Here is a 27,256-nt window from a genome sequence, read left to right on the forward strand (position 1 = left end):
GAGTAATTTTTCAGATGGCTATCTTTCACTTGAGTAAAATTATATTAAAATAATGCTACTCTTACAAAGGAGTGGGTAGAAAATTATTCAAGTAAGAGTAAAACAAGTATTTGTTAAAAACGGGACTTCAAATAATGAGTACCTAATCATGACATCTGATATTATATAAAACATTATGAAATATAAAGTTATGCGCAAGTTCTGGTTTTTAAGACTAAAATAAGACTGACTTGCAAGTACAGTACAACCCTCTAGGTGGCGGTAGTTGCCTAAAAGGGGCTCATCAGCGCGGCGCTCCTCCCCTTTTTAAAACCTCATTTCCACTAGTGTGTTCATGCTATACACAGCCGTGAGGGACATCGACAGAGAATTTTTATCTGATCCGTCAGATTAAATGTGTTGTTTTTAGTCGAGTGCGGTTTCGATTTTAGTAAAATGTCGAGCTGGGCGAAGCCCGCCGCAGGTGTGCGGAGACCCTCCGGCAGTCCAAATGGAAGGTTAGCGTCTTTAGCGTTAGCAGCTAGCTTGCACGGAAGCCTCGAACCACAACTTTACCCAATTACAAGTGCATGTTTCTGCACCGGGTGCGAAGTTATATACTCAAGGTACCATGAATGTTGACGTTAAAAGGGTTCTTGTTGTGTTGCAGTGCTCAGCAGTTGCGGTTGTTCCGGAGAGCGGCTCCGTACCCGAGTAGAGAAGAAAGAACTGAGGAGCTAAAGGATGCTCTGGACAGGTAAAAGCGGCTAACCGTGGCTAACACAACGGCTTAAACACATGACAGAGGCGGTAGGGTGCAACTGTTAATGGAAACTTTACTTTTTAGACCATTTGTTTTCTCTCTGAGTGGAGGGCTGGTTTGTTGTTGAATTTGTACTTTATGGTGTTATTGTAAATCACCCCCTTATTATTTCAGTGTACTTATTCTTTTACTTAGTTGAATAAATACGTATCTGAAAAATAAAAGTTTTCCACCTGGAGCTTGTTTGTGAAACATAAATTGAAACATTTTTATATATCCAACAGTTTAACACACTCTACATTGCTCTAACAGCACCTGCCTCATCAAAATTGTGAAACTCTGTTACCAGTTTTGTGATATTTTTGACACGTTACAACTTCCTTAACTTATTTAGCAAAATGCCATAAGAATTGGATGGAACTATTAATGCTGTATTAGAGGTATATATTTTAGAATCTATAAATGATGATTAAAAAACCTGTAAATAAAGACAGCTGATATTTTAAAGAAGGCAGTCTCTAGTATAAAACTTTCACTTTAAAGAAAATGTTACATATAGTCCACTGCTTAATGTTTGATGACATAATGTGGATTATCATTGTCATTTTAAAATGGATTATGACAGGATTTTTTTTTTTAATCCCATCAGTCAAAAAGACAGAGGGGGTCTCTGATTTACCCAGCAGTATTTGATGCTGCTGGTACTTAAAACAGTTATTGAGCTCACACTGATGGGCTAACCTGGTGCAGAAAATCCATCCAACAAAAAAGAAAACTTATAAAAACTGAGTCTTGGTTATCAACAGCAGGAATAAAGTCATTAACGGTGAATGATTGGTACAAACTTCAATTTGCAAGTTGGACCAATGCATCAAGAACATGACAACTCCCACATGTGTAAAAGCTACAGTCCAGCTTCTGTTTGTTTAAATATTGTTTTTCAGCAGGAGTTTAAGTGTTTATTTGGGTGGTTTAAATTGTAATTTTTTTAAGGTCATATCTGGTTCTGTCTTTCTCAGGAATTAGTTGATAAAAAATACTACATTTTTGTTTTTATTTGGTGCCAAGTTTTCAGTTTCTACTGTTGTGCATATTGTGTTTATGTGTAGAAGCTACTCTAAGTTAAAAGGAAGTGATCAAGTTTTATCTGATCGCTGTCACTCTGAATACTGTACTCCACTGTTGGCTGCTGTGGTTTTCGTTGCAGTGTGTGCTGCATCAGTTACTTCGTCACCTGTTGGGGTTTTTTTTTCTTTTTTTTAGGTCAGCTTTAACAAATGTACACATTTCAGGAGTTCAACTGTGTAGATACTTAGGAAATAATACTTTGCATATGCATTATATAAAAAGAGGAAACAATGTGAAAATTCCTGCTACCTTTGCTTGCTTTACTGTACCTACCTCTCCAGTTTTTAAAAAGGGGTCTATATATAATACAGATTTCAGTGCACAGAAATCTGTATTATATAACCACCCAGAAAGACTCAGTGAAATTCTGCACATTGAAACTTGTTCTGCTCCATTTTTAGTTATGAAGAACTGGAACAGCTTCAAGGTTACTCCACTAGTGTAAAGTTTGAGGCATACAAATCTCAGCCAAGTGGTGAGACTTTCATTTTCTTCATGCAGAACCTTTTATGTTTTTAATATAAAATTACTACTCCTGGTCACTTAAATGACTCCCATCATCTAAATGTGCAGTCTTGAACCCGCCAGTCAAAACCGAGGTCGTCACTCCGGCGGACAGACGTAAAGCTCTGTACCAGAAGTTCTACAAGCAGGTCCAGGAGGAGAGAAAGCCAGCCGACTGCGTGGTCCTGTCCGTCACCAACAAGTTCCTGTGAGTTTTCCTATAGCAGTTGTTCAACTTAAGAGTTCAGCTGAGTTTAGATTTGGATGTTCTGCTTAGGATATTTCGAATCCACTAATGGATATTTATCGTTTTATTGCAATTTCAGGATGCATTCTGACTAATTGAAACACTCTTTCAGAACTGCTGTTGACTGAGAATTTATTTAAATTTCTTATGTTTCTTTTTAAACTGCAACCAATAGGGTATCTATATCCTATTGGGTATAATGGTGAATAATTTCACTATTGGTGTCATTATTCAGAAAATATCTAATGCATCAATGCTAGTTCTTGGCTGCTCCAGTAAATAAGACCAACCTTATAGTAGCAGATATTTGAAGCCAATGTGATGACAGCTTGGTTTGACGTGAACCCATATAATCACACATTTTTACATTAAATTACACCATTTTCAAATGAAAAAGAAAAATTCAACAGGTAAGGAAACTTGGCACAAATCATTCAAGAACATAAAACACACAAAGGCCAGGATTTGAAGTATTTGAGATACATGTTGCATCTAGTTAAGGATTCTGACTCCACTTCTTTCAGACTGAAGCCAGACATGAAGTTTTTTTTTTTTTTTTTAATTTTTAATTTTTTTACTTTCAACACAACGTGGAGCAGGAGATGTTCATATTAAAAACACAAACTGTTACATCTTTGAGGCATCCTCAGATGAAAAACTGACTAATAACAATTACCACTGATTTTGGAACATAAACAATATGCAGTCTTCTACATCGATGCCAGATATGTTAACATGTTGCTGTAATATCTTGATGGTTCACTATGGATCTGATTGGTATTTGTTTTAGTGCAGTTTCAGCACTAATTTAAACTTCCTTTTTTAAAGAAACTGATGTGTTTTCCATTCTTTAATTCAGTCAAACATGCACACACACATAAATTCACCCAGAAATTATCACCAAACATTTAACATTAAAAGTTAATCCTCATTGTTGGTTGGTTGTCGCTCTGTGGTGGTCCAGGCATCAGACAAGTAAGTTTTCCTTCATGATGAAAACAGGGAAAGTTTAAAAATGGGCTGCATGTCACTACATCTTTAAAAACAAACTTTTCTTTACCAGGTTGGAAAATGTATTTAAATGTAAGCTTATGTGTAGAAAAACATTCAATCACACACCACAACAAATGAAATAGGCAGCCTAAATCTTTACATTCATTTTGTCTGACAGGAGAAACATCAAAACAGCCGTTTTCATGCATGTAACATTTCTATGGAAGAGGTGGAATATTTAATTTTTACTGTTCGGCTTTTATTTTGCATACAACATTCACACTTTCTGCTGAAAATGCAAATAAGTTAACCGATGAGGCTTCTTGTTCGCTTCAAATGCACTCACAGAGTCAAAAGCAAACCAGTAAGGGTCCAACTCAGACATCATTTGTTTTCCACAGTCCTGGTGTGTCTACAATAGATGCAACACATTGGCTGAAAGGAGTTTTCAGACAGTTACCAGATACTCTATCAACCAGGGAAGTGGCTGTAGGTCAGCAGATACAGAAGATGCATTAAAGACACTTTAGATGTCTTACCTTTTGCATATACATGAGGATAAAGGTTTAAAACAGGACTGTCTTTAACTTTGATTCAGGTTAAATCATTGGCCACTTTATTACACCTTTCTAGTGTTGGTCTGCCTTCAGAATTCTTGTAATTCTGTTAAAGATTCAATAAGACAAACAGTATTATTCAGAAAAGCTTCACAGTTTAAATGATGCTCAGTTGGTACCACACAATCCAGATTGGACCCAATAAAATATCCCAATACATCATTACTTGGTTGTCCACAGCCTGGACCAATACCAGCCAGGACAATCCATATTTTCATGTTTATGCCAAGTGTAGACCTCCTCCAATAAATGAAGACTTGTTGGAAAAGGTGACATTCATCCAACCTGTTGTTCTGTTTTATTGTATTGAAGCGTCAGTTTCCTGTTACCTTACAGTAATCACACTGTGAAATTGGTTCATATTTAAAGTTCTTATCAAGCAAGTTGCCTTCAATATTTGTAGATGCTTAAGTGCATGGAGTTCCTGTCATGCATTTAGCAAATTCAGTGTTTGCGGTAACAAGTTATGAAACTGTAGAAGTTTCTAATAAAGTGGCCAGTAGATTATTGCGTCCTAGAAAGCATCATGTACTTTTCCATTATCACACCAATCTACAGATGAACATTAAAAAGAGTTGTTGCTCATTTCATATCTGGAAAAGACCTGAAACTCAATAAGTTTTGTTTTGAAAAATATATATTTTAACTGAAGAAATAACTTTATCTTCACCTCAGAAATGGTTATTTTATGTGCCATCTAATTAACTCAACACAGAAAAGTCTAGTTAACAAAGTGTTTCTCTTCCTCTCAAAGGGATTACCCCAAAACGCTAAGCCAGTGCTTGCAGGAACGTGGCCTGTCAGTGGAAATGCTGTACCTTCAAGCGGAATCGGGCCTGACCCGGGCCCTGCAGGATGTCCGAGCAGACGGCTCCCCGTTATGTATACTGGTGGAGCAGAAAAACGTAGCTCTGTCCTCCTGCACTGTTATCATATTCTCAGAGTCCCTCAAAAGTAAGTCCGTACCCCTCGTAATCCTTCAAGCCCTCCCCAGAACATGTGCGTTAAAACCCTCGGTTCTTTAAAACTTTTTCCACTTAAACAAAAAAAAAAACTGCACTTTGCTCTTAACACATTGACATAACAGTTTCATAAAGCTTTCTTATTCTGCTGATCTTTTAGACAGGCACTAAAATTGAATTCTGTTGAAGCCAATATACACCATTAGCACTAAACATTTTAGGAAATAGCCTCTGAAATAAACACCATAACAAAACACCAAATGCAAACGCCTAGAAAAAAATTCACTTCTATCATGATTGCAAACATGGGTTGTTTGTTCTTTTTGGCTTAAACTGACATTAGTTGACTTGGTTAAAACCTTCACATTTTCAGAGGAATGAACCACTAATCATAACCCTGATCTTTTATGCAGTTGTCTCATTTCAGTCTGACCTGTTTAAGACTGAGGTGGCCATATTGGAAGTTGAATAAGAAAGGTAATCAGAGCAGAGTTGAGATTGGGGCCCACCAGGCCGACTCTGACTGCTAGTTTCACTTTTGTAAAAACTGTAGTTGGGATTTTAAACATGGCAGAGTTTAGTGGTTGACTTGTGAAGGGCGAGATGGCCTAATTAAGTATTCAGTTGTGACAACAAGTGAATGACAATGACAGACCAGTTGTGACAACTTTCCATAGCAAAAATATATGCTATGGTCCATCCTGTTAAAAAGCATTTTGTAAATCAATCACCACCTTTGCTTTGTGAAATTGAGATCGCATTATTTGCATTTTATAAAACGGAGTTGCATCATACATCCTCACTAGGGCACAATCATTTTTAAATAATCAAGTAGTTTGGATTTTAACATGCACATATTGTGATGACAGTCTTCTTGAAAATCAACCTACGTTTACATCATTCCCTGTTTCCATCATCACAATGCACTAAATCTAATGCATTGCTGCAATCACAAAGGCCAGGTTGGATGCAATTCTTGGTCAGTTATAAAATATGCACGTCTAATTATATTTATATTCATGTTAAAATTTACATCAAATGGGCGTGCTGTGGTGGCGTAGGGGAAAGCACGACCCACGTTTGGAGGCCTAGAGTCCTCGATGCAGCCGTCGCGGGTTCGATTCCCGGACCCGGCGACATTTGCCACATGTCTTCTCCCCTTTCCTCTCAGCCTACTTTCAAACAAGGGACTCTAGAGCCCACAAAAGACCCCTGGAGGGGTTAAAAAAATAAAATAAAAAATTTACATCAAATGTCAGTAATAGCCAAAGTAATCCAACTTTTGTGTCATTACCCATGTGGTTCCCACAGGAAAATAAGTTTCAAACACTTGAAGGAAAGGACGTACAAAAAGTAAAAAACTGTAGAAAACAAAGTGGTCAAATTTATCTCATTACATGTTGCCAACAATGTGTAATTCTCTCCAACATAGCAACCTATGCGCACAATAACTGCGCAAGACTCCACTCATGAAAATAAACTTTTTTAAAGTTCATTGCAGAAGATTTGGAGAAGTTAATCAAATACTAGTAGAATATAATCTGAGTTTAGACCAAAACTGGATTTTCTATAAGTCATTATAAACATTGTAGTTCTGCACATCACACCTCCAAAAAACGTTCTGGCAGACTTTATATTCCTGAAGAAATGGAGAGAAATGCATTAAGAAGCTCGTCGTAAGAGCCTGAAAATGAATTTCCAAGCAAGACTAAGGGGCCAAACACACAGCAATGGACATTTTTCATTAGTTTCAGAAAAAGAATGACCAGGCCCATCGCCTGACTTTTATCCAGTTGAAACTCTAAATCTTGAAGGTTTTGCAGGTAATTTCTCTGATTTTGCTCTCTCATCTTTAGTTCTTTTCTTAAAGACCATTTGTTGGTAAATGGGTCATAATTTACACAGGAGATGTCCTACAGTTATCATTAGCAAGAAAGTTTTTTCCACCCAGACATTTCCCATGTCCTCCCAATTTTCAAACCAGAACTACATTTTTGGAATAACTTACTTTGCTTCTTATGCACAATACTTGGATTATTGCAGACATTTTATGGCAAACATTTACTGTAGATTTTGTTGAGAGCCAGTCAGAAAAGGTTTGGTTTAACCAACAGAACAAATGACCCAAATAACTGAAACACAACTGAGCTGCTTATTTTCATCAAGATTCCACATTTGATGCTATTTACAAAATTTACACCCGACTTCCATGTACGCGCTTCATGCACTACAAATCTGCATATTAATAGAAAACTGTCAAAACAACATTTTAGATAAGATGAGAAGCCAAACAAATTCAACCTAAACTTGCCACAAAATAATGATTTTTGTTTTGTTTCCCTTTTGTAATGAAAATATGGCTATAAATCTAGGAAATGTATTTCAAATGCTGCCACAATTGTAAGGAAAAAACATTTGTTAGTTGTCACACAGTAACGGTCTAATTAGAGCAACATATTTACGGTAATTTTCATTTGAAATAAATGTAGTATTGAATTAAATCTGAATTTCCAAGTTTTACGTCAGTGCAACACATGCTGCTGCTTAACCCACACATGAAATTTCCTTACCACCATTTAGGGGAAATGGATAATTTAATCAAAAGAACATTATTATATGAAAAAGATGAAAACAAAAAGAATAAACAAGTTTTGTCATTTACAAAAAACATGCCTTTTATTGTTTATTTTGTCACAATCATTTAAGCCCTTACTCTTAAAACACAATGGAGACTTTTGTCTCCAAATTTCTCTGGTTAAATTATTGTGATTGCATGAGGTCCACACTGCTACCCATTACCTTGTTAAACCTCAATGTTTTAACGTAATAATAAAAAAATAAAATCCATCTGATTATGATGGATTTTAAAAAATCCAAACGGAACAATTAAAAACCTTTTCTTTTCTTCATTCTAAGTTGAGTCTCCTTCCAGCTCGGTTTTAACGCTCCCGTTTTCCTCCCAGTCCACCGTAACATGCCTAAAGACCAGGCTCTGGACTTTGTCCAAGCTGAGTACAGTCGTGGAATCCTCAAGGAGAGTTCGCCCAGGGATCCTGCAGACATCGCAGCACAGGCATCGCAGCTGCTGGATGACTTTCTGGATCGAGAAAAAATTGCACGGCACACAGTTCCCTCCGAAATCCGACATTCCCTCTCGCTGCTTGCCGACGGGGTGCATCTGTATTTAGAGGAGCTGGAATCCATCTCAGAGTACGTCGCTTCCCGACAGGACCATTTGCAAGGTGAGACACTGGTGATTGATTGGGGCTCATACAGTCTGAACAAATGGCTGCAGTTTACGTTTTGGTTTTTTGTTTTTTTCAGCTCTGGCCTTAGGTGATGAGGATGATAAAGGGAACATGATACCCCCAGGATTGGGGAAACCCCCTCCTCTGCTCCCAACTCCACCTGGGCCACCGCCTCAGTCTGCCTCAATAGGACCTCTTGGGGACCACTCTCCACCTGTAGGTCTGCTGCCGACACCAGGTCAGGACTCCAAGCAGCTACATCCTATTTTACTACTTACTCTACAAGCAGTTACCAATAGGCATGGGCTGGTTTCAAAGTATACTGTGGTATAAAAAAGTTAGTTTCAGAACCATGAAAATATTCTGTTCCTGTGGTATAGAAACATTGAAGCGTGACTTCACACATGCAAGATCTCGCCCACCAGCTCCTTACCGGAGGGCAAAAAAGATTGACAGCCACCGGTTTTAGTTGTCAAATTGTGGACATAAGTTTTAAATGTACACATAATATATGAAAGAAAAAGGGACACACTGTTTTGCTATTAAATTTCAACACTACAACAACTAGATAACAAGATCCAAAGGTATCACAATTCACAGGTCAGGAAAAATGCTTTAAAAAATAGTGAGGGAGAGAAAAGTATGTCAGTTATGCTAGCTTGACTATGACAACCTTAACTTGTAGATGTCCTGTGGAATTTGGTGTTTAGTAGAAAGTGACAAAATGACCCACACACAAACTCTGATCAACCATGGCTGTGTTCAGACGACTGCTTGCTAATGATCGTAAAAACAAACATCAAGCCTGAAAACATAAAACTGTAACGGACTGAATGTTCTGTTTGTGTGGAAAATGTTTGTTTGTTTTTTGGTTTTGAATCCTGATACACTAGTGGAGTTGTTGTCAGTCAGTTCCTATAGCAACACATCTGCCTGTATCATAGCTGACAGAGTGAGAAAAAAATGAGTTGCTAAACTTTTTTTCGGCATTATTTTTCCCTTTGCTGTGGTTCACTGAGCTGATTTAATATCTACACCTCCAGGTTTCATTTTGTTTGTTGGATTTTTCTAACGCAGCAGCACAGCTAAAGACGGCAAGAAGAATAGAGTTTTGTGCCTTCCAGTGTTTTGTGCATACGCAAGATTTCTGGATGTAAACAATAACATGCAACTTATCTACGACCTGATTAAAGCAAGTGGATGCAAACTGTATCAGTAGAAATAACACTGCAGTCATAATTAGTTGTATCATAGTGGCCCATGCCTACTTACCGTTACTGCCAGTGATTATCAATGCTTTGGAGACAAACTGGTATTTTTCATCTTTGTATCCTGAAATAATTTCCTCCTCAGGCTCTTTCCCCAAAACCAAACCTCCTCCGCTCCTGTCTTTGCATCGGACTCCTCCTGGGATGTCTTTAGGACCCCTGGGCTCCCGGGTCCCCCCGTCCTCTCTGGATCCGTACGGAGCTCCAGGTTTGTCCCGAGGGCCGATGCTCCACCACGCTCCTCCGCTCTACCCGGGCCTCCGGTCCAGGCCCAGGGCGGCCCCTCCGTCCTTGAAGGGTTCTCGTCCTCCTCTTCTGTCAACACCAGGTAAATCACTTCATTTGAGATCTTTGGCCTTTTTAGACAAACTAATTGCAAGATTAGTTTTAAGATGATTTCTGTGAGTAAACAATTATTTTTACTTTTTTACAGTTGGCCCCCATCTGCGACTGGGTGGACAAAGACACTGAAGGTCGACACTGTAACACACAAAGCGTTCTAGTATTTCAGATGAATTCAGCGCAGGAAGTTTCTGGAGGAATTCCCTGCTGGTGTATATTTAAATAGTAAAACAGTGAATTTAAGTAATACATATTTTCCTTTTTTGATGCTTTTTTTAATTGTTTTCGGCTTTTGACCTCTTATTTACAGCAAGAGGTTAAAATTTGCTCTTGCTGCAAATAGTCCAGCTTTATTTGCAATTTTCTGCCATTTTTTTCTGATGAAGTTTCAAATTTGAGGAGCAAATGTAACTTTTTCTTTGTGGCGGTAACAGCAGCAGCAATAATGTTGCTCTTTGTGACAAAGTACAAAAGTTTAAACATTATTTGGCTAAAAAAAAGCAAGTTCTTATGATTTATTGTGTAGGATTTAATTTTTATATGTTTTTGTTCTTTATAAAATTCAGTTAAAAATGTAAATGATCATTAAGCAGCTCATCCTTTTATTACTGCATTGTGGACAGAGATTGTAGATCCCATGGACTCAAACGCACCAAACTCTACAGACATTAAATATTACTGTTAACCGTATTTCTTTTTGAAAGTCCTGTTTGTTCTGTATTTCTGATAGTAATTAAATCTTGTCATTTTTTTCTTTTAGATGTAAATATTGAGTCTGATTTTCTTTCATTGTAGTTGTTAAGGTTTGTGGTTTGAAGGATCAAATGTTTACTTTGGAAAACCTTTGAAATGCTTCAGTATTTAGTGAAGACTTTTTATTTTTAGTTCAAACAAGAAACACAAACATCACATTTATATAACAGGCAGCATGTCAGCTATTGTTGCTTTCATTTTATTTGTTTCTTCCACTAAAAGGTAAGAGATGTTCCAGCAGAAACTCATGAATGAAGAAAATCCTTTTTTATTTGTTTAGTCATTTTAGCCTTTATTGGGCTAAAAACATTTCCACGAGATTCAAATGAAATTCAGTTTTTCTGCTCTATGCAATAGATTAAATTTACGAGTTTAGTGGTATGTCTGGAAAACCCAAATTATTCCTCTTTGTAGGTGTTTATTCTGTGTATGGTAATTAAATCCCTAATTGAAAGGCACATGCTTGAATTAACATCACAGTGCATCTGCATCCATGAGAACAAGACAGAAATGTCCTTCAGTGTCTGTGGGAACATCCAGAAGCATCAGCAGCAAAGGAACGTTTACATAAAGGTAGAAATACTAAAACAAAGAATTTACAGTTTAGCCAAATGTATGAAGAATTTAGAAAATGTAATTACAAAAACAATTATACTCAGATTCAAAGAATGGAATGTGTGTTCTGTATATTTATGCAAAAATAACTACAAGGAAATGAAAGTGAATGTGGGGATAAAGACACTGTTGGGAGAAGAGAAGGTCATAAAGTAACAGCTGCTGAGGGGAAGGATCTGTGTTGATGCTCTTTTGTGCATCTGTGATGCAGCAATTTGTCACTTTTGGGGCTCTCCAATTCAGCAACAGCTTCATGCAAGAAGTAGGAGATACTTATGTTTTAACCAGAGTTGTTCTGTCTTCCACCACCTGAACTGAATCAAGGGAGTATCCAGAGCTGGCCTTCCTGATGACTTTACTGCTTTTTAGTTTTTTGCTCCAGAAATTGTATCTTACATAGTAATTTTTGTCTATTTTATTGTGTAAATATACTAGTACACTATAAATAAGAAAACTAACCTGCAAGTAACTTTTCAACAAGACATGGAATCTTGTTATAAGTCAATAATTACTTAATATTGATAAGGTGCTAGTTCTACTAGTAGATTTCACTTGACATTTTCCCCCATGTTTTAAGTGAAATAATCTGTCAGTGGAACTAGTACTTTAAGTTTTCTATTTATCCATTTGTTCTTGTTCTGTTGGTCGTTTGGTTGTAATATTAAAGAAAACGTTTTCATACCTGTAACGTTTCCCCACCTGCCCGATCATGTGCATGTTGTCTTTACACGTTTTAAACTCTAGAGGGCGACACAGTCCAGCTTTTTTTTTTTTCCACCGCAGTGAAAGCTAAACTTCATGAGTCAGTTCAGTTTTTACCCTCTGCTGTTGTCAAAATATTTAACTAATACTTATTTAAGCCATGAGTCATGTTCAGGAAATATTTAGAGGGTTTTAAAATGCATAGAAATGTCTCTGACAAAACTCAGTCAGCAGAAGACAAGTAATGAGAAGCACATAAATCACAAGAAGAGTTTTATTTAGAGATTAGCGAGAAGCCAAACATTTCAGAGATATCTAAATATAGTACCAAATTTTGACCAGTGAATGTGAGTCACATAGAAACCACATGTATACATGTGAATTTGGGATGTTTAATAGTGCAAAAACATGATTCACAAGAAATATTTAAAAATATACACAATTATAAAAATTGGAAATTTGTTAGACCATGAAAAAAAATTGGAACTAAATGTTTATTTTTTTTCCAGATCTAAATGTGGATGTTCTTGTTCTCGCATGTCAAATTTTAACAGGTCTTGTTTCATAATTCTTAACTTTTCATAATATGGGATGAATATGCAGTCATGTTAATCTCATTTCTTTTTATACTTCATAACTATATTAAAATAAATTTGCAGCTATGACTCAAGACATGCAAGACAAAGAAACTTGACTGAAAAAACAATTTAATTTCTGTTTTGAAAATCAACAGTCGTGTTCGTCATTGCTTAAATATGACACAATGTCAGACCAATAAAAACCAATAAAATTGAAACGCTCTCCTTAATGCTCAGGTGTCAAACTCCAGTCCTCAAGGGCCGCGGTCCTGCAGTTTTTAAATGTGCCACAGGTACAAAACGCTGGAATGAAATAGCTTAATTATGTCCTCCTTGTGTAGATCAGTTCTCCAGAGGCTTAATGATCTAATTATTCTATTCAGGTGTGGTGCAGCAGAGGCACATCTAAAAGTTGCACCGGCCCTTGATGACTGGAGTTTGACGCCCCTGCCTTAAGGCTTTGGCACCACAGCAGCTGTTGCAGGAAACAAGGCAAATGGTTGTACAAACTACAATGGATGGCTTTACTTTAATGCAGGTTCATGCTAGTGTCCTAGTTAAAGTCCAGAACTAAATCTGAGAATCTGTGGGAAAACTCTCCATCCAGTCTGACTAAGCATGAGCTAAGTTGTAATAGTTAATTATCTGTGTTGGATCTGAATATGGAAGAAATGTGGGTTTGTTTATGTTCCACATAAAGATCTTCTCTTGTTAAATTTGAGTTACCACATTTTATTAAATCTGTGTTGCACATTAAACAAATGAATATTTCCTCAAATATTTCTCAACAGTTTAGCTTCTTTTTCCCCATGAACCTCCAATTGTTTTTCATAAGAGAGAGAAAATCCATCTCCTTATTTTAAAAGTGTACCATAAGTAAGATCATTATTGTTATTACTGTCATCATAGCGGATGAAGTGGGAGTTAAAGATGCTCCGACACAAACATACACGACGTGAATAATGCTGAATGTTCCTCCTCGTCTTCTCCAGCTGTGAGAGCGCTGCTGTGAGGAGCCCATCATCTCAGGAAGTAATGGACAGCCGTCTCCACCCCATTACACCAGCCTACACACACACACACTACACACACACTCTGATTGGACACGTGTCTGGAAGCAGGATAATGCTGCTGTTCTGGTGTCTTAAATTCATAATTTCAACATTTCACTCTGGCTCTCACTTTTATCTGATACTTCTGCAGGTTTCTAATCTCGGTTTTGTATCATTTTTTTTCTTATGAAATATTTTTATGTGTTTTTTTTAGAGAAAAAGGAAACATGTAATATTGATTACAATTCACTGTTATCCACTTTTCTTGTGTATTTTTCCTTTTTCTTTTATGAGTACTTATTGGGTCATATTTCACCATGTTCCAACTTAAGCAGAATTTATAATAGCTAAAATAACACACACAAATGAACATCCACATATTGAAAAGACCCACACCTGATCAAGTTTTCCAAAATTACCCCTCAAATATTATCTGCAATGGCATATTAGGGCCATTGTAAATGGAGAAAATGAGTCAATTTCTGCCCAGACTCTCAGAAAGGTTGAAGTTAAGCTCAGAAATTGTTGAAAAAACTTTGAAATTTCAGAGTTTGAAAAGTAAAAAAAAAAAAAATTGCCAGAAAAATACTCAAATAATTTGAAATTAATTTCAGAGATTTTGTATGAAACAAACAAATTTCAGTTTGCAAAGTTGAAAATTTTCTAGAAAAACTTAATGAAAAACCAGTTTTAAAAGTAAGAGTTTTCAGCTTTTGGAAATGTGTGAGTTTGAAATGTTGACAGTTTTTGACTTTTGACACTCAAAGTTCTACTTTTCTTTTTATCATGAAAATTTATCAGTCAATTTTATTTTTCTTAGGGGATACTTTTTTTTGGGATTGTGAGATTATTCTCAAAATTTTTTCTAGCAAATTTTCAACTTTTTCTGAAATTTCCCTTTTTGAACTTGAAAATTTGCTCCTCTTCTGCCTTTAAATCTACAGTGGCCCTGATAGACATTTTTTTTTATGACTAACACTAGCTAGAGAGTTTTCCTGAAAATATTAACCAGATACAGGCAAGGAGAATTGGAGAAGAGATTAAACCTCAACGGTTGTGTCCTGTCTGTCGTTTCTATATCTGGGGTTCCCTCTCTACAGTGACACCAAATACTCCCAGAGTTTAGTCTTATTGCAGAAGAGGCAACTTCTTGTACAAGGTCTCATTCTGTTTGTCAAAGGTCAGAACTGGATCGTAGCTGGACCAGGAAATCCAGGAAATCCACCTTATAGTTCAGCTCCTCCTTCACCTCAAAATGCCAGATGGGTCACTGCAACGCTCTAGACAAATCCAGAATCATCCATGCATCTGATTAGTTTGCTAACTCACTTTCCTAGAAATTGTTGAATACTTTACTAGAACTTATAAGATATTTTTATTAAACTTAGAGGTTACTTTTCCACAACATGGAGGGTACTTTACCACATCTTGGACATTACTTTTCTAAACCCTAAAGCAGGGGTGTCAAGCTCCAGTCCTCAAGGGCCGCTGTCCTGCAGTTTTTAGATGTGCCACAGGTACAAAACACTGGAATGAAATGGCTTAATTACCTCCTCCGTGTGTAGACCAGTTCTCCACAGCCTTGCTAATGACCTAATTATTCTATTCAGATGTGGTGCAGCGGAGGCACATCTAAAAGTTGCAGGACAGCGGCCCTTGAGGACTGCAGTTTGACACCCCTGCCCTAGAGGTTACTTTCCCAGAACTTGGTAGTTACTTACAAGTTACTTTGTCAGAATCTAGAGGTCAGTTCTTTTTTACTTGATGATTACTTTCCTAAAACTTAGAGATTACTTTTCCAGAACTTTGAGGCTACTTTGTCTCAATTTGATAGATTAATTTTGGAACTTACTCAAAACTTAGAGATTACTTTCCCAGAATGTAGAAGTTAGTTTTCATAAATTAAAAGATTTTGGTTTTTCTCATCAACACTTTCCCAGAATTACTAACCCAGTGCTGCTTTCAATAACTTTACAAGTCTTACCCTCAAATTCTCTTAACTTCCAGTTTGTATTGAAAACTTATCAGGCTATTTTTGCTCATTTTAATAGGTAAGTTCTAGAATAGTTCCTCAATATAAATCACTTATAAATAAATCACAGAACACAGCCTAGTTCTTCAAAGCACCCAGAGTGTTCCTTGAATGTTGAAGGAAAGTATATGTTCTATATTCTGCAGCGTTTCCATCTCAGTCCCAATAAAAAAATGTTTGGCTCCAGAATAACGCAGGTAAACAGGTTTTGTTCATCAGCTCTCCCATCAGTCAGCTTTGCTCCTCATGTTTGCTCACTTCTTCCTGCACATTTTCCACACCCCCACCTTTTGAATTGAGTTTTTTTCCCTCCTTTTTCACAAACATCAACACAAGTCTGTCATTAAAACAATAGTTTGAGAAATCCATTTTCTGTGCTGTATAGCTTCAGTTTTTCCCCTTCCTCTTATTCTCCCTCCATGCACCTTTCACTCCCCCCTCTCCTCCTCCTCTTTTCCTCTTCCTCCTCCTTTCTCTGCTCCCCACTGGATATCAATCAGAATCTCTCACTCCACCTATTCCTGCTGCCTTTGTGTCAGAATTCACAGGAACTTCACGGAATAGGAAACTGTTTTATTGTTACATCGAACTCTCGCTGTGTGTGTTTTTGTGAAGGAGTGCGTCGAGCTTCAGTGGCAGAATTAATGGAATGCACACACACACACACACACACACACACACACACACACACACACGTCCTTGCCACCCAGCATCACCACAACGCTTCCACACACACTCATGTGTTCATGCACACATTAGGGTGTTAATTGTTGTGATAACACCTTCCAATAACAAGACTCTAATTATCAACATGTTTGGCTGTGGGAGTGTGTATCTGGCACTTGCGCGTAGATCGTGGGGTGAGCGTTTCTGTGTGTGTGCCAGTGTGAGGTGTGGCACCGAGGGAGGAAGGTTTGATGATTTTCGAACATGCTGCTGTGCCTGCTTCGGTGTGAGGGGTGGATGCTCTCATGTATGGGGCGATGATGTCTCAGTCTCAGTCCAGATTTGCATATGACAAGAGGTCTTTTGTTGTTTAGTTAATTGCAAAAGGCTCTGCTTGAGAAATGACACCACCGCAATGCATTCCACTGAATGTGTTTGTTGTGTTCACAGAGAGAGATTTTTGCAGATCTTTGTCATGTGTTTTGCAGATCATATGGTGTCACAATCATCCTGCAGAGCCAAACTGGAAGACATGTGTCATCATTTGAAGGAACAGTTTTTGAGTTTTAAATCTGGACATGAGCTATAGTTGTCAACAGTCATTATCTGCTGACTCTAATACCAGAAAACTGTCTCTGTCTTGGCAGTAAGAAAGTTTTACTGTCCAAACTGTTTTGCTAATGCTAACTTGTACGTAAACCAAAGGATTATATTTAATTTTAGCTGGACAATTTGTTTTGATTTATGTTCTCCAATGCTCACAGAGCTAATCATTCAGTATTTTACTGAGATCTTCTGGAAAATACACAATTTCTTGGCTGCTGCTTTATTTTTGAGCACACTGTATTGCTAACTTCCAGCAGCTAGCTTGGAGCTCTGGTTGAGACAAACTGCCGAAAACAGTTCTCCATGTCGCAGTTGCATGACAAAAATCACATTATTTTGTTCTCAGTCTCATCTCGTCCCCTAAATCTTATCACAACCCAGCTGGCAAACGTTTTGCTCCCCTCTCTATGGAAAAATATTGTGTTGCATATCGGTTTGAATTATAAAAACTGTTCAGAAAAAAACATTAACAAACCAGATTTGTTAGAGACAGCTGCTTGCTGAGATAAGAACAGTGACTCCCAGCTGGAAGAAATATTTCAGATTGAGTTTCACATATAAACCACTTCAGATTTTAAAAACAGAACTGGTCCAGTTTTGATACTGGTTAGTATTCTTTTTCTTATATATATATATATATTTTGTTTCCCCACCAGGGGAAACAAAAAAAATGTGGGCTCTAGTGTCCCTTATTCGAAAGTAGACTGACAGGAAAGGGGGGAAGACATGCGGCAAACGTCGGCCGGGTCCAGGAATTGAACCCGCGACCGCCGCGTCAAGGACTGAAGGCCTCCAAATGTGGGTCACGCTATCCACAGCACGCCCACTGGTTAGTGTTCTTATCCAAACCAGAGATTCACCCGTAGACCAATGGACAATTATCAAGCTCCGCCCACAACCGACCCACATGACCGCAAGTCTCACAAGCAAAGCCTCGCGGCGCGATGTTCCTATGTAAACACGACTCCATTAGTGCATCAATATATCAGCTACTACAAAGGACTGAGGAAATAACAAGTTCATGTCCTCATCTGGGATGAGGTTACTGGTTTCTCAGTCACAAACTGGTTGCAATCCTGAGGCCAGCATGTGTCAGTCAGTTATGGTAGATCTGAACTTTGACCTCAATATGAGAAGCTACAGACTGATAGGAGGAACCAAAGAGCTCTGGAAAATCCCTCAAGCTGGGATTTAATTAATTTAACTTCACGTAATTATCGCGGTAGAAGCCATTTGTTTAAGATTTTATGAAATATATTTGTTTTATTTGGTGTTTGTTGTGAATGATGTATACTCACAAACGAACCAGAGAGGCCAAAAGGTAGCAACACAGGTTGATTATTCGTTGCCAGTTTGGCATGTACACTTATGTTCACCCAGGATGAATTTAGATTTAAATGGGCGTGCTGTGGTGGAGTAGGGGATAGTGCGACCCGCATTTGGAGGCCCTGAGTCTCGACACGGCCAGCGTGGGTTCAATTCCCGCACCCAGCATGTCTCCCGGCATGTCTTTGTATGGGCCCCTCCAGGGCCCATACAAAGACCCCTGGAGGGGAGAAAAAGAAATTTCGATTTAAAACAATTTTCATTCAAACCTAAAATTAATTTCTGATCGAAAATAAGATAAGTGTTTCTAAAAAAGATAAAACAATGTAAAATTTGATTTATACCCTGAGAAAATCTTTAAGGATCTCACAGCAATCAAACTCTCCTTGACAATTTAACTCTCATGATGATGTCCAGGTCAGTGACGTTGGATGACCTTCTTACCATCACCCTAATCTTTAGCATCCTCCACTGTTTCTCTATCAAACTGAGGTCAGGACTTTTACTGGGCCAACTCAAATCTTTAATATTACTTTAAGCCTATATCTGTAAGGAGTATGAATTATTTTTGCCTTAGTAGAGTCTACTGACGCCACAGTGGCCCGATGTCGAAACACCCAGGGGACCAACACATCCTGCACCATGTGGTGAACATTAAACCCTGGATACTGGGCAGTTGGACAATGCAAACCTTCAAGGTGACCTCCATGAGACCCTCCTCATTCCTGACGGTTTGCAAACTGAATCATTTATACACCTATCACTAGGCTGCATGTAGAGGAAATTACATCTAAATCTGAGTGTTTATTGAAAATTTATTCATTTGTTTAAAACTGCAGCATGTAACTTTCATTAAAAGTAGATATTTTGTACATATTTATTAAAATTATCATTATGTTGTTACACTATGATATAAAAAAATAATCTGAAAAAAAATCCTGCTGTCATCTGAACAAATACGCTGCTCCATCAGAAACAACCAATCACAGACAGGAGGAGGGTCTTAGGGCTGCCAATCACTCTTATGTACCAGCTAGTTCACCACAACATAACCTGCCATGAACGCTAAGGCTAGTTAGCATGGTTATTGGTGACGTCAGATAAATGGTTTTCCTGTTGTTTCTCTGCACATTTAGCAGCATGTGCTCAATGTGCACATTGATTGTCAGCACTAAGACCCACCTCCAAACACTGATTATTTGTTTTTGACCGGGAAGCCAATATTAGCATTGAAAGGAGTTGGATTAGCTTAATCTGTTCACAGATTATCTGTCTCATGCCATAAGTTTTTCAGTGGAAATATGCTCCTATTTTTTCTTTTTTTCTATCTACAATGGCCCTAATATGCATTCTTATGACACAGTCACGAGATGGTGTCAATTTGAGTAAATATGTAAAGAAAAAAACATATTACATAAATAAAGCAGTGCTCTTTGTTTAAGAAAAGCAGTCAGTGTTTTACAGTGGAAGATGATGCAGGCAAAAAAAAGGTATCTGTCTTATAAAAACATATTTACCCTTGTTACAGCAGTGATCACACCATGTGGACAAAATGCAGCAAGAAAAAAAAGCCTTGAGAAACCCGCAGCCTCTTCATGCGGCAGGATGTTTGATTGTGACTGGCTCTCATGGAGGCTTTAACGGCCTGGTAGGTGAACTGAACAGACTGCTGGTCGGTTTCCCGGCTGGTTGACTGTTTGACTGGCTGTCTGAGTGGGCGGCTGGCTTCTTGCCTGCCTACTTGGTTTACTGGCTGACTGGTTGGCTCTGTGCCTGACTGGCAAGCTCACCAGCCTCAGTCGTGTCCCAAGCCAAGCCCCTGCGCCCCTCCAGATCTTAATTGGGTTAAGTTTGTCCGCCACAGATAACACTTCCTCTTTCTTCGGAGAGTATGGAAACAAAAAAAATGGCCTGGCAATAATGACGCTCTTTAACGGAGCTCTTTTCTGTTTTAGGTGGAGGAAAATTTGTATAAAGGGGGTGGGCTCCCTGCAGAGGGACAGTGTCGGGGGAAGTGCGGCATTGTTCGGCGCTAAGCGCTCAATGAGAATTGAGAGAACGAAGAAAGAAAAGGGAGCGAAGGAAAGTAGATTTGGTTTTCGTTGTAGGGCTGTCACATTGCCACGGTTTCTTTTTAACAACGTCTCATGGCACAGACACACACGACCCTGAGAGACGGGGCACACACCCAGGAATACAAACGTGTCATTGTGTGTGTGCACATGGCTTTTAGACACACGATTTCCCACTTTCCTGTTCAAAACTAACACAAAGAAAATGTTCTTTCCTGCAGCTGAGCCAAGAAATTTACAAAAAGAGCAGTAATAACAGCTTTCAGTTAAATTGAACAAAGGTGTGAGCCGCTCTGACCAACTCAGGCTGAGCAAGCCTGCCTCATGGTGGTCATAATGATGTTTTTCACTATACAGGAATTCATATTTTACCTTTCCTATTATATTTGCTAACAATAAAAATGGCCGCAAAGACAAATAACTCATATTTCCTTTTACCATTAAGGGGGAACTATTATGCAAAATTCACTTTTTGCATTTTTTTTCTTCCATTTGGGTTTCTAAACAGTCCAACTGCTTTTTCTGCCAATAAGTTATTGATTTTTTGTTTTTGGAAAGAGCCGTTTCAAAAACCTCCCAGTTGTGAAGTCACAACCAACTAGCAACCCAAATGGAGCTGGTTAGCTGGTTTTACCGCTGTATGTTGTAAGAAAACTATTGTTTTGTTGACATTGACTTACCATCCTGGATCTACTTGCTACATTCTTGTTGGTTGTGCAGGAGGCTCCACCTCTGCTTTTCAAAGATATACTGTTGTATAGTTGCACATCTGTTTCCTGCCATTTTAGAGTGCGAGATTAAACGTTGATTTGGGGGCGTGGCCAGCAGCAGATTTGCATAAAAGTGACAGAACCCTAAAGCGGCTCATTCTGAAAGAAACTCAAAATTTTAAATTATTGCTAAGCTACTTTAGAGTATAACTTTAAAAGCTTGGACAACCTTGAACCCGGATGGCGAACCTTTTGGAGACTTTAGATGTTTTGAGTCTTATCTTCTAATAAGGTGATTAAAATGACTCCAAACTCAACAGTTAGAACTTCTGCTGCATTCATTTTGCACATTACGCACAGAAACACATTTTTTCCTCTGCAAAATCCTTGGCAAGTGAGTCAGGCTGGAAATGAGCAAAGCCTCAAAGCAAACATTAAAATGATGTTGATCTTTTTTTCTCTGTCTCCACGCTGAATATTTATTGGTATGTGGCTGCAGGCTAAACTCTCTCCCACTTTCTCACCTTTGGATCAGTTGACGAATGCAGCTTACACTGAGACAAACACACAAGCAGCAGTGAGCACACATAATCAGATTGTTTTGTTTTTTTATATATATTCATTCATGCATGTGTGCAGCATGTATACCAGAATGTATTAAATTGAAATTCAAACTAGTTGGGAATAATGCAGGAGACTGCAGTGCATCTGCAGAAATCTATCTTCTTTCTGTAGTTAACGGCCGATAAACGATGAAACTTCATGTTAGCATTTTAATCCGTCACACATGAACTTGTTTCAAATAAAAGAAGGCAACACAAAGTGTAAAAGAATGAGATTTGAGGAGAGGCAGAGCGACACAAGAGGCAGCAGAGGGATTAAGGCAGGCAGGGAGAGAGAGTGTGCTTTAGGCTACATAAATATAACATGAACTGTGTTCGCAGGTGGCAGGTGGGGAAGCAGCACAATGCAGAGGAGCCATGTTCAACAGCATTTTGTTCGGCAGTGGAGAATAGACTTTCAGTACCTCTTCACCTCAGGAACTCCAGGCTTTGATAGCTGGGAGACAGAGAGCGGACTGATGTGGAAACGGCTCGCAGCGCTCTCTGACCCTGACTCCACTCTCACAGCCTCTCAGTCTTATTCCTGTTGCAGATGCTCTCACCTCACATTGTGTCGCCGTCCAGCTGACGCCATGTGAGCTGCGAAAATCCTGAGTCTGGATGGAAGGATGATGTTTAAAAAACTAATTCCCATTTTCTGAAGGCTGAATATTTATTAAAAGTTTCCCCTCAATCCATTTTAAATCAGTCTTTACATTATTCATTAATTAAGTTGTACTTTATACTTTTATTTTAAATAATCGTCATTTTTTAAAAATAATACATAAAATTGGCTTCTTATCCTTATTTTGAAAAGACATTAAAAAGAGAAAACATAACAGATTTTGTTCTAGTTGGTATAACCTGCATCTGAGAAAGTAAGTGCACCTTTCCTGCTCATGCCAGAGGTTCACTAACTAACCAGGAGTTCAGGCAGTTTGGAGCTCAGGAGCAGAGAGGAGCGAAACACAACGCCAAGATCCATCCATCCATCCATCCATCCATCCATCCATCCATCCATCCATCCATCCATCCATCCATCCATCCATCCATCCATCCATCCATCCATCCATCCATCCATCCATCCATCCATCCATCCATCCATCCATCCATCCATCCATCCATCCATCCATCCATCCATCCATCCATCCATCCATCCATCCATCCATCCATCCATCCATCCCATACTCAGTAATATGGGGTTTATTTTAAGCCTTTCAAACGATTCATAATGTCTTAAGAGTTGTGTAACTCAATCATCCTAAAAACTTGTCTTAATAAATTAGTCTAATGGCAGATTTTTGTTTAATTGTCAGAGAAGCTGAACACAATACAAATCCAGAAGAGAACATCATTATCTTCCTGGATATGTTTCTGAAGATGTGTCAGAATGTGTTTCTTGTGCATAGCTTTTCAGAAAACTAATGAGATTCTAAAAACATTTATGTAAATGTTGCCTTCATATAATAACTTATGCAGGTTTAAAGTTTAATGTAACTGCGGCTCACTGAATAAACCAGTGCCCAGCCAGCAGCAGGTTTTATTAAACGTGAAGGTGTAAGATCAGTGAGATCTTCATGGAATCACCTCCGGCTCCTTGTTTTCCGTCTCACTGCTGTTAAGGTATGAAATCTTTGAGCCAAATCCCCATTTTGGAGCCATAAAGCTACATCTGCTGCTGGTTTATTCCATTGATGTCCTGTCTGTATCAATTCCCGCTGCATGTCTGTTGGCGGACTTATTCAGAAGCTGCTGCTTGATGTTCTCTTGTTGTGTGCATTAAAAAGCCAAATCCTTGTGGAGATGACAGAGGGTGTAATCGCTGGCTATGTGATTCAACAATAAGGCCCTTAGAAGCCATTCAGAGTGGGGCCTGTCCTTGACCCTTAAGGAGCTTGTAATGTGGGCTTTTTTCCCCCACTCTTTGTATTTACAGGCATAAATGGGGAGGGGCGCCGGAGGTGGAGGGGCGACCGACCGCTGAGCGGGGGCTTTTGGCCCTCCATGCCACTGGCACCATACAGGGGGAGCCTCATACACACACATACACACACACACACACGCACACACACACACACACACACACACACACACACACACACACCTGGGTGTCTTCCATGCCCAGAGTTGCATAGTAACTAGTTACATTTACTCAGTTACAGTTTATTTGAGTAACATTTTAAAAATGTAGTTTTTACTTTACTTGAGTAATTTAATTATGAAGCATCGATACTAAAGTAATATTTCTGGATATTTGACTCACGTTAAGTACCTTCACCAAATGAAGAATTGTTTTAACCAAAAAATCCCCCGACTCAACCGGCACAGTTTTAGTTTCATAAGTTTTAAATTGGAAAAAAATTAATTGGAAAAATGTTTATTTTCCCTGATTTTTTTACTTTTATGGAGAGAAAAAATATTAAACCAACTTAATCATAAAACGTTGGGGGTTTTTCTCCCATGAAACCAGGCGGCCTCTGTAATTTGAATGATAATTTATATAAATTATTTTCATTTTATTCTTTAAACTACCACAATTTCCACATAACTTTAGATTTTGGTCCATCTGATGATTAAATTTCTAAATATTAAATGATCATTTTGATCAGTTACTCAATACACAGGAAAACAGACTGTCTTCAGTCAGAGGCTCCTTCACATTCACAGTAATACAGACTGCTGCAAAACATCTTTCCTGCAGTAATCACCATCCACAATAACTCTACGAAGAATTTGAGTTGATATGAGTTACACCAACATTTAATTTTAATATAGTTGCTTTGAATTGAATTCCCACAAGTCTGAACCGGAAGTGATCTGCGCCACTGAACCGCCATGTTGGAAGGCAGGACACTGAACAGCGACGCTTGTGGGTGACGTCCAGGTCAGGTGAATGTGACCTAAATGTTAAGATTCAGGTCGCATTTGAAAATATTGGATTTGTATCGGATTTAGGAACACATATTCACACTGCAGCCTGCAGAGACCCAATTCCGATTTTTTGTCAAATGTGATTTTTTTGGCCTGTTCGTTCACACTTCCAAATATATGCGACTGGTCCAGTGTGAACTGAAAATGACCTTAAGGTCCCTGCGCATGCACAATAGAGGTCACAACAATGTCACACACAGAGAGCGTGCTCAGTGTTTGCGGAAGTAAACATGGATGCTAAGGGTGGAACGTATCTTACGACTTTAAAGCCAGCACATTAACAACTTTATCTTCGTTATTGTCCACCACGGTTGCTGCTTTTCTTCTTTCGGGATGCAGAATAGTGACCTTTGTCGAGTGTTTATGACATTCAAGCCTATGGGATGAATGCGACCTGGCCGTTCAGATTCAGGACACATTTGAAAAGATCAGATACATATTGGATTTATGAACACATATCCAAGTAAAGTGGGCCGCATTTGAAAAAATGCGACCTGTGTTGTTGTCATGAAAAGATCAGATACTGGTTGCATATTGGATTTGGGTCACTTCAGTGTGAAAGCAGCTATAGTTGGGTAGATTTTTGATCACTCTACCCACCTCTTGCTCTTTTTATTTTGGAGGGAAGGGTGAAGGTTTGTGGGTGAGACAATTGAGGGGATGGAGAGAGAAAAGAAGTCCGTCCTCCTCCTCCTGCCTCCAGCAGCTCCAGCGGGGGGCCGATCTTAAAGGCTTCTCTGCCTCTCCGCGGGGAGGACAGGGTGTGGTAGGGGGGCAGGGAGGCTCAATCTGCGGCCCCGCTGGTCAGCACTGGGAGCTCCACGTTGCTGGGCTATCCATGACAACCAGAGCGAGAGACGGGAGAGGGAAAGTCAGGGAACATGGAAAAGCTCAGCTGCGGTCAGAGAGCGCTCGGTTGGAGCAGAGAGACGAGAACAAAGCACCCAGTGATTTTCATTTCTCCCTCTTTGTTTGCTTTATATTGTCCACAGAAGTGTCCCCTCTTTGCTTTACTGGGAATAAAGGAGCTTCAAAGCAGACACAGCCACACACAACCATGTAGACATAAATACACACACATGTGTGGCTAATTGAATTATGTGTGTACAGTGAGTCAGATGCTTTCTGTTCGCCGTGAAAGCAGCTCTCCGAAGGGGCGCAGCACTCCTAAAGGCCAGCGGAGGATGCAGAGAGGCGCATTTTAAGGAAAATGTCACCAGATTTTAAACCTAGGAGTAACGTCCCCTTTGCACAAAGGGCCATGCTTGTCTGCACTCGCTGCCAGATTGTAAGTCAGTGTGGTCCAGAGAAAGAACCGAACATGGAGGTTAAAAGAATGTAAAATCAACGGTTTTTGAGTTTTACATAATGTTATAATGTTATCTCATCAAAAACATACTTGGAATGTTTTCTTGATTCTTTCATGCATGTTTGAGAAATCCTTTAAGATTGCTCAAACCATTCAGCTGCAAATGCCTGGTTGGACCTAGCTCCACCTTCAAAGTGCAGCTCCTACTTGGAGTTGCAGTTTCCATCTCTGCTCCTTCAGACTAGCCTGCAGCAATTAGCAAACACTTGGTGGAACCGTGCACCTGCTGAGCTGATTGTAGGAGCTACTTCTCAGTGAAACTCCGGATATAGATGTTGTTAAATGGTAAATAGAGGAGCAATGGTGTGATGACTTCCTGATGGCAGAGTTTCAGAAAGAACAGCAGCTCTTAAAGAGACAGAGATCCAATTTCAAGATGTTAAACTATAAAGTAAAAGTTATTTTAAGATATGTTGGATCTCTATAGCGTTTCATAACCACTGAAGATAACATGACACCATTTTATAGCACAATCAAGTAACTATGTACCTGGAAAACACTTTACTGCCACTATGTCAAGTTTTAAATCTCATGCGTCCATCCACTGGTCTGTCCAATCCATCCAATGTCCCCGAACTATTAGAACAGATCTATCCAGTCTAATCCTGTTTCTGTTATGTGAAAAATACAGAGATTTTAAGATTAATTTCAGAAATTTAAAAAGAAAATTTCTGAGCTCCAGAAATCAAGAATTTACAAGAATAAACTGTTTTTTTAATTTAACCTCAGAAATTTGCTTGAAAATAGCCTGGAAATTTCTGAGTTTCAAAAGTCAAATTTGTATTAGAAAAAAGTCTGAAACTTTAATATTAATATTTATATAAAATTCAAAGCTCAGAAAGTCAAGAATGGCCACCTTCTGAAACTCCAGAAATCTCCTCTTTTTGTTTTTGCAGAAAATTTCTGGCAATCTTTTTCTCCCATATTTTTGACTTTTGGAGCTCAGAAATTTCTAGTTTATCCAAGTAAATGTAACTAGTTACTACCCAACTCCGGCCAAAAAGGAAAATGGTTTTGATGTTCTGTTGAGTCCAAAGGTGGACAGAGAACCCAAAAGCTGTACTCAAGTAAGAGTAGCACTACTTCAACATAGTTTTACCCAAGTAAGAGTAGCAGTCCAAGAAATGACTCAAGTAAAGAGAAAACAGTGTTTGGTAAAAAAAAATAAAAAATAAAAATAAAAAAAGTCTA

At 38.6% G+C, this 27,256-nt stretch overlaps 1 protein-coding gene across 1 annotated transcript; it reads left to right on the plus strand.

The window, feature by feature from the left end:
• The first annotated feature begins 299 nt into the window (after positions 1–299).
• Positions 300–10,810, plus strand: si:ch211-216l23.2 (uncharacterized protein LOC565061 homolog). The gene is made up of 9 exons (XM_044125792.1): positions 300–497; positions 650–736; positions 2,272–2,345; positions 2,444–2,582; positions 4,986–5,185; positions 8,157–8,435; positions 8,518–8,679; positions 9,795–10,037; positions 10,143–10,810. The coding sequence occupies exons 1-9, from the start codon at positions 436–438 to the stop codon at positions 10,178–10,180; spliced, it is 1,284 nt and encodes a 427-aa protein (XP_043981727.1). The 5' UTR covers positions 300–435; the 3' UTR covers positions 10,181–10,810.
• The last annotated feature ends 16,446 nt before the right edge of the window (positions 10,811–27,256 follow it).

Source organism: Gambusia affinis, linkage group LG08 (genome assembly GCF_019740435.1).
Source record: "Gambusia affinis linkage group LG08, SWU_Gaff_1.0, whole genome shotgun sequence".
Taxonomy (NCBI): Eukaryota; Metazoa; Chordata; class Actinopteri; order Cyprinodontiformes; family Poeciliidae; genus Gambusia; species Gambusia affinis.

Coding starts and splice junctions, on each gene's coding strand:
- si:ch211-216l23.2 (XM_044125792.1), top strand. CDS start 436: ATGTCGAGCTGGGCGAAGCCCGCCGCAGGTGTGCGGAGACCCTCCGGC. Junction 498..649: donor TCCGGCAGTCCAAATGGAAG/GTTAGCGTCTTT, acceptor GTTGTGTTGCAG/TGCTCAGCAGTTGCGGTTGT. Junction 2,583..4,985: donor TCCGTCACCAACAAGTTCCT/GTGAGTTTTCCT, acceptor TTCCTCTCAAAG/GGATTACCCCAAAACGCTAA.